Source organism: Gekko japonicus, unplaced genomic scaffold (assembly GCF_001447785.1).
Source record: "Gekko japonicus isolate JY-2015 unplaced genomic scaffold, Gekko_japonicus_V1.1 scaffold2624, whole genome shotgun sequence".
NCBI lineage: Eukaryota > Metazoa > Chordata > Lepidosauria > Squamata > Gekkonidae > Gekko > Gekko japonicus.
In genome coordinates, this window is record NW_015162030.1 from 154796 (window position 1) to 162896 (window position 8101).

Consider the following 8101-nt stretch of genomic DNA (forward strand, 5'->3'; position numbering starts at 1 on the left):
CCAGGGAGGGGCTCTTCCTTCCTTCCCCTGCAGCAGGGGGATACAGAGAGGGGCCAGGGGAGAGGCCACGCATCCCAAGAAGCTGCCGCCTGGCTGTCCTGAAGCTATCTGACAAGGGAGGGGGTCAGGGGTCTCCCCCCCCCCACAGCCATCCCCACAAAGACCTGGCTGAACGCCCCTGAGAGCAGCCCTCTTTGCAGTAGCATCAGCAGCAGCAGCACCCCTGGCCGGCGCTTCAAGGCGCCTTCAGCCACGCACAGCAGCAACTGCTGCTTTTTCTTGAAGCTCTCCAAATGCCCCCTGGTGGCATCTCAGGGCAAACGGCACCCAGGTGGGGCTAAGGGAAGGAAAACCGGACCGATGCAGGCAGGACCTCCAGGGACACATCCCTTCCTGTCCAGGCCTGTCCACCAGTGGCCCCCCTCCTGGACCTTCTCGGGGCATGCTACTCTCGAGCAGCCCCACCCCACGCCGAGTCTTCCTCCCCTCCGGCCTCAGCAAGGGTCTCTCCCGTCCTCTGCAACCGGCGTCACTTGCAGCCCTGCACATGCCCGCTTCGGACGGGTGGGGGTGGGGTGGGGTACTCCGTGGGCAGCCCAGGGTGGCGTCCCCAGTCACGACTTCGGAGAGCGGCTCGTCGTCAGCACCTTCTTTTTTAATTAATGTGCATCATAAATAAAGAAATAAATAAAGGCGAGACACCCTGTTCTAACGCCAAAAGTACAAATTAAATAGTGGCGCCATCTCTGCAAGAGCCATATGGACACAGAGGAGCAAACCTTGCAAGGTCAGAGGCGCCCCGGGCAGGGACCGGCGGGGGGGGGAGGGGAGGCCCCTGCCCAGACGCTACGCACTGGCTGGCCTCGGCCATAATACTGTCGCGTTAGCTACACTGAGACCGGGGGTGTGTGTGTCTGAGGGCTGCCCCCCCCCCTCCATACACAACTTGTCCCCTAAGTGGGCATGGAACACAGCACAGAAGTAAATGACTCCCACCCACCCCCCGGAAGACCCTCCTTCAAAATCACGTGGCAGGCAGTTCCACCGGGCCGGTGGCCTCCAGGGCCCTCCCGCTGCTGTGCTTGTCCGTCACTTTTAAACACCTTAAAAACCATAGCCATTTGCCCAGAAAGAGGGGGGGGGGGTTACTGGCCCACTCTGGCTGGAAGCACTGTCCCCTCCCCCATCCCCATACCGCCACTCCCCCCTAAACCCCCAGTTCCCTCGATGGGGGGCAATTCCCACAAACCCGCTACTTCTACCACAGAACAGTTGTCGACTGCCACCAAACCACGACACACAGACACAGACACTGGCTGGACGACTCCCACGGGCCCCCGCCCTGCCCAGCTCCCACGGGCCCCCGCGGCACCGTCCTTGTGTTAGTATAAGTCAGCACAGAGTTCTAGAGCAGAGCTTCCGGCGACCGGCAGCAGAGGCCCCCCACCCCGCCCCGCCCGCAGGCACCGATGGAAGAGGAGCAGTGCATGCTGGGGGCTGTGGCTGGACACAGGCCGCCCCGTCGAACCCCGGCTGTCTCGGTCCCTGCAGCCTCATGTTGACACGGGATGAAGGCCGGAGATGGAGCTGGTGGAGAGGAGAGAGGGGGCACCATGGGGTCCCAGACGGAGCGCGAGAGAGAGCATGCACGATGGTGCTGGGCAACACGGCCCCCCTGCCGGCCGCCCCCACGGAGCAGGGCACAGGAGAGGGAGAAGGCAAGTCTTGTCCACCACCGCTCCGCCGGGCGGCTGGCCGGAGCAGGCGGGGGGGGCTGTGCTTCCGGGGCCTCGCGCCCCGTCCCGTCAATAGTCCTCGTCTTCCATGTGCGTGACGTACATGATGGGCACCAGCCCGCTCTCTGCTCCTCGGCGGCACCGCAGCCAGTCGGCGTCCACCTTGCCCAACACGCGCAGGACGTCTCCCTTCTTGAAGCTCAGCTGCCCGGCCTCCGTGGCGATGTGGTGGCAAAGGGCCTTCACCTCGCTGGGGAAGAAGAGCAGAGAGCCATGAGGGCCCCGTCAGGCAGAGGAGGCGGGCGCCCTGGCGAGGTATGGGGGAGCCACGCCCAGCCAAGGAGCTTGGTGGCAAACCCTGGCAGGCCTGCTGAAGGCGTTCGCTCGCTCCCTGACCTCACGGCCACTACTGGGACGCCCCTCAGATAGAGTCTCGGTGCAGCCGTTCTGGTGGCCGCAACTCAAAAGGGACACTGCAGGACAGCTGGGGAAAGGGCAGCAGAGGGCCACCAAGAGGCTTAAGCAGCGGGAGCCCCTTTCCTACGAGAAAAGGCTGAAGAGCCTTGGATGGCCCCGTCGTTTCCAGTTCAGAAAAGAGATGACCCGGGGGGGGGGGGGAGACGACGACGACAGGATGGAGGTTTATAAAATCATGCACGGGGGGGGGGGGGGTGTGTGTGGAGAGCTGACAAGGAGGACTTTCCCCTCCCTCTCCCCAAAGCCTAGAACTCGAGGGCATCCAGCGAAGTTGACGGGCAGTAGGTTCAGGACAGACAACAGGAAACATGACTTTACACAGAGCGTGACTGAGATGTGGAATTGGCTGCCAGAGGAGACAGTGATGGCCACCGGCACAGATGGCTTGAAAAGGGCTCGACAGATTCAAAGAGCAGAGAGCAATTGGGGGGGGGGACTTCAGAAGGGCCCTGCTGCTCGAGAGTAGTCTGCCCCCCATCAACTGCCACTAGCCACGGTGTCTAAAGGGAGCCTCCACGTCCAGGGGCAGCAAGACTCTGAATCCCAGAGCTGGGAAGCAGCGTCAAGGGAAGGCCTCGGCTTATACTGCCTGCCTGTTGGCCCTCCAGAGGAACTGGCCGGCCCCTCTTGTGAGTCAGGATATGCTGGACTAGATAGACTACTGCTCTGATACAGCAGGGCTCTTCTGGTGTCCTTCTCAGAGGGGAAGGCCTCAGCCTCTATGCCCTGCTGTTGGCCCTCCAGAGGGACTGGCTGGCCCCTGTGTGAGAGACAGGAGGCTGGACTAGATGGATCCTCACTGGTCTGACCCAGCAGGGCTCTCCTGAGGTTCTTATCAGGGATGAGGCCTCGGCCTCTCTGCCCTGTTGCTGGCCCTCCAGAGGAACTGGCTGGCCCGTGTGAGAAGGGATGCTGGACTGGATGGACCCTCCCTGGTCTGACCCAGCAGGGCTCTTCTCAGGGGGAGGCCTCGGCCTCTCTGCCTTGTTGTTGGCCCTTCAGAGGAAATGGTTGGCCCCTGTGTGAGACGGGATGCTGGACTAGGTGGACCTCAGTGGTCTGATCCAGCAGGGCTCTTCTGGTGTTCCTTCTCAGAGGGGAAGGTCTCGGCCTCTCTGCCCTGTTGCTGGCCCTCCGGAGGAACTGGCTGGCCCCTGTGTGAGACGGGAGGCTGGACTAGAGGGACCCTCCCTGATCTGGCCCAGCAGGGCTCTTCTGGTGTCCGTATCAGGCGAAGACCTCGGCCTCTCTGCCCTGTTGCTGGCCCTCCAGAGGGACTGGTTGGGCCCTGTGTGAGACAGGATATGCTGGACTGGATGGACCCTCCCTGGTCTGACCCAGCAAGGCTCTTCTGATGTCCCCCCAGCCCTCCTCCCTTCCACTCCCAGGGCTCTGGACCCAGAGAAGTCCATGCCGAGCTCCCATCCCTCCCCAGGCCTTCCCTCCGGGCCACATGGCTGGACCTCGGAGCCACGCTGCTCCCTGCTGGGCATTCCACCTGTGGCTGACCCCTCCGACGAGGGTGTGCAGCGTCTGACGGCAAGCCCGGCTGAGATGCCAAGCGGCTGGCAACGGAGCCCAGGGGGCACTGTTTCCCCCGCACACACACACACACACACACGCTTGCCCCTGCCCTGACTCCACTCACCAGGGTGTCTCCGGGGGCAGGTTCCTCTCCGGGGGCGGCTGCTGCTGCTTGGGGCAAGAAGAGGTGGAGTCTGCCGGGCCCCGTTCAGGCTCCGAGGCGGCCTCCTTCCACACGCCGGCCCCCACGGTCTGGGCCATCAGCTGGAACACGGAGCGGTCCAGGCTCAGCCAGCCAGATGGCATCCTGGGAAGAAGGCTGCCGGTCAAGCAAGAGGTTTACCTCAGCGGCGTCCCTCAGACCATCACGAGAGTCTCCCTGCCCAGAACCCCCCTCTAATGATTCCATGTTTGGGGGGGGGTGTCTGCAGGGCGATAGGGGGAGATGAGTGTGCTGTGGGAGGAGAGATGTTCGGAGAGGAGTCTGTGTGTGTGTTTTATGACAGAGAGTTCTGTGTGTGTGTCTTTGGAAAGTGAAGTGTGGAAGAGCTATGAAGAGAGTCGGTGTGACTCTAAACATATGGCAAAGAAACAAGTAGTGTCTAAACTGTGTGGTTAGACAAATGGTTTATCGTGTGTGCCCAAGACAAAGAGCTTAGCCAGTGTGGCTACCTATATGAGAGAGAGAAGCCCGTCAGCGTGGAATTCTGGTGTCTGAGAGACGGTGTGCGACACCTGGCCAGTTATATTTACACAGGGGTCGTTTCATAGAAAAAGAGCTAGGGGAACTCATTAGCATAACTCATTAGCATATGCCATACCCCCTGACATCACCGGAAGTATGTCATGAGGCCACACCCCCTGAATGCGCTCGCCCGCTTCAGGAGAGGGGATCAAAGTGTAATACAAGCCTCCTCCGAGACTTGATCACACCAATCTCAACTCTCTCTTGGGTCTTGATGGCTGCCAGTCATTCCCCCTGCCTGGGGGAAGCCGCGTTGGACCAAAATACAGTCCAAACTGCTGTAAGGAACACCCGTCCACCCTGAGCACTTACAGGGTGCGTCAAATCGCCATTTTACCCCGACCGGAAGCAGGGGGCGGGGCTTCGTCGTGTGCCCCGCCCCCCGCACCTCACCCGGGGGAACGGCGATCCTCGCGATCCCCCCGAAATGACCCCTGTATTTACAAGTTCCTTTCCCCAGAAACAGTTCAAGATAGCCAGAAACCTATTTTGTTCTTTATTCAATAAATTGATTTTTGTTTAAATGTATCCCAAAGATCAGTACAGTCCTTCCTCAGGGCCACATAGTCCTCTGAAGTGCCCAGACCCTGGGTCATACTACCAGCAGAGACAGATTGTGGAATTCTTAATTCCTGGTGGCAGCAGAAAACTACCACGTTTACATACACAGAGGGTGGTTTAAAGGGAAAACAGGGGCCCCCCACAAGCAAGCAGGCCACACCCTCCCTTCCAGAGCAGGGCCGCCTTTGAGCCCCCTCCCCTCCCCTCCCCCTCCTCACCTGCCGGTCTGCTTGGGCTCCTTGGTGGCCTTCCGGGAGCCGAAGAGGTGCCCCCACTTGGGCTGGCTGCTCTCGGGGCTGCAGGCGCTGCTCTGCTCCGGGACCCCGTGGCTCGGGGCTGGCCCGCGCTCCTTCTCCCTGGTGCCCTTCAGCTCTGTGAGCTCCGAGTCTGGCGGGCTGCCCATCCAGAAGGGGCGGCTCTTCTCCTTCACCTCTTCCTTGACCGAGGGCTCCGGCTTCTGGGCGGGCTCCGGGGCGGCCTTGGCGCGGGGCACCTCGTGGACGGGTCCCTCCTCTGTGATGGGGCAGGCCTCGGCCCCTTCCACCACCCCTTCCCTCGGGGGCGGCCCCTTCCTGGCCTCGGCCTGCTGCTTGAGTGCCGCCACCCCCGTGCCCACCTTCTTCTTCCGCTCGGAGCGGATGAAGCGAGCACCTTCTGCCGCCGACCCTTCGATGTAGACCTGGGAGCTCTGCATGAGCTGGTACCACCAGCTGGCCTGCTTGCCCTTCCTCAGCTCCGCGGCGGCGGCTGCGGCGGCCTCCGGGCCCTCTCTGCACTCCACCACCGCCTCCTCTTCCTCCTCCTTCCTGCCACCTCCGCTGGGGGCCCCCACACCCTTGGCTCGGCCCTCCTCCTCCTCCGCCTCCACGCGGTGCCGCCCCGGGTCCTCCTCGGCCCCCCAGCTCCGGTCGCTGCTACTGCTGCCGCTGCCGCCCCGGGTCCTCATCAGCTGGAGGGTGGAGTGGGCGGAGAGGACCAGGCCCTGCTGGGTGCGGAGGAGCTCCTTCTGCTGCCGCTGCTCCTTGCCCATCTGCAGGAGGCGGTGCTCGAAGAGGAGGTCCAGGCTGAAGGGCAGCAGGGAGAGCGGCTGGAGCAGCAGCAGCACCTCCTCAAAGAGGCCCTGGCACACGCCGTGCGCCAGCGACAGGAAGCCCACCGGCTGGTAGTGCGCCTGGACGATGTCTGCGGGGAGGACGGCACCCGCGTCAGCCCCTCTGCTCCCAGACTCCCCCCACCACCACCACCACCACAGAGGCATCAAGAAACACCCCCACCCCTCACACACACACACACGCACGGCTGCCCCTCCCTGACCGCCACTTCCGTTCTCTGCTCTGCGGAACTCTGGACAAGCCCCGAATCGCTCCTCACTCCTTGTGCCCCTGCGGGCCCAGAGCAGGGCGGGCGGGGTCCAAGTCTAACCAGACTTCCAGGGCAGAAGCCCTCTTCTCGGGGCATGGCCTGGAGGACCCCTTGTGGGTCAGAGAGCCAGTCTGGTGTCGTGGTTAAGTATGCGGACTCTAATCTGGGAGAACCGGGTTTGAGTCCCCACGCCTCCACCTGCACCTGCTGAGGTGACCTTGGGTCAGTCACAAGCTCTGGCACAGCTGTCCTTGAAAAAGAGCAGTTCCTGTCAAGAGTTCTCTCAGCCCCGCCCACCTCATAGGGTGTGTCTGTTGTGGGGAGGGGAAGGGGAAGGAGTTTGTAAGCCGCTCTGAGACTACAAGTGAAGGGCGGGGCATAAATCCAATCTCTTCTCTTCTTCTTCTTGTTGTTGGACTGGGAAATGGCTCCTCATTTCTAGACACACCCAGGGCCAGACTGCACGACTGGGGGCCTGGAGACCAAGCTCTATAAGGCTGAGGGACTTGGGAAGGTTCGGTCTGGAGAAGAGGAGGCTGAGGGGGGACAGGATGGCTCTCTTGAAGGATTTGAAGGGCTCTGTCACTTAAGAGGAGGGTAGGGAGCTGTTCCTGTTGGCAGCAGAGGAGAGGGCTCGCAAGACTGGGTTTAAATTCAGGGCGGGAAGGTACCGGATGGGTTATCAGGAAGAACTTTTTCTACAGTCAGAGTTGAGCAATGGTGGAATCAGCTGCCTCGGGAGGTGGGGGGCTCCCCCCCCCCCCCATTGGCCGTCTTGAAGCAGCGGCTGGACCAACACTGGTCAGGGATGCTCTAGGCCGAGGCTGCATTGAGCAGGGGGGGGGGGGGGGCGCTAGGTGGCCTGTGGTTCTATGATTCTATTCTATGCACGTTAGGATTCCTGAGGGGAGGCGTGTGGGTTCCCCAGCCAGTCACACACCACCCTGGGAGAAAACAACGTTCCCAGTAGGGTGACTTGCATGACGGAGTGATTCAAAATCAGGTTGGGGGGACCACCCTGTGGCCCACTGGGAATCATAACGCTCGGCCCTTACAGGAGAGGCTGCAACTGCAACGTTCCCTCTAAGCAGTGGAGTCTTGTGAGCAAAAATTATACGTTGTGAGCTACTGGCATTAAAATTGTGAGCGAGCGATTGCGCTGCAGCATCAGTTCTTTTGATCTGGAGCCCTCCTTCCTGAGCGAAGACAAAAATCTGTGAGCCGGAGGCTAAACAACTGTGAGCTGGCTCACGCTAACTCAGCTTAGAGGGAACCCTGGCTGCAAGGAATCCAACTTTCTTCTCTGCTGCCGACAGGCTTCTTAGGGGCCGCCACAGAGAGGCCACGTCCCGACCCCCCGGGATGTAAGGGTCAGCTGCCCGAGGGCTCCTTCTCTCCCCAACACTGCCCCAACCACCAACTCCTGGTGCCCATTCCAACCGGGCAGGAGGCCCTGGAGTGCCAGCCCCACCTTGGGGTATAGAAAAAGAAAAGTAGGTTTTTATACCCCACTTTTCTCTGCCCTAAAACGGCTTACAATTGCCTTCCCTTCCTCTCCCCGCAACACACAGTTCTGAGAGAACTGTGACTGGCCCAAGGGTCGCCCAGCGGGCCTCATGGGATCAGAGTCCACGGCTCTTCACCACCACACCAGGCTGGCAAGGGACTGAGGACAAGCCACAAACTTTGGGGGGGG

At 61.4% G+C, this 8101-nt stretch overlaps 1 protein-coding gene across 1 annotated transcript in view; it reads right to left on the bottom strand.

Annotated features, from left to right (window-relative positions):
• Nucleotides 1-641: 641 nt before the first annotated feature.
• The window catches only part of RUSC2 (RUN and SH3 domain containing 2), a 24998-nt gene continuing 17538 nt past the window's right edge, over nucleotides 642-8101 (bottom strand). The window contains exons 10-12 of the mRNA XM_015405539.1: nucleotides 5262-6225; nucleotides 3862-4056; nucleotides 642-1986 (exon numbers count right to left, since the gene is read on the bottom strand). Of these exons, the coding sequence (XP_015261025.1) occupies nucleotides 1806-1986; nucleotides 3862-4056; nucleotides 5262-6225 (1340 nt within the window). The 3' untranslated portion in view covers nucleotides 642-1805. The remainder of the gene's footprint in view (nucleotides 1987-3861; nucleotides 4057-5261; nucleotides 6226-8101) is intronic.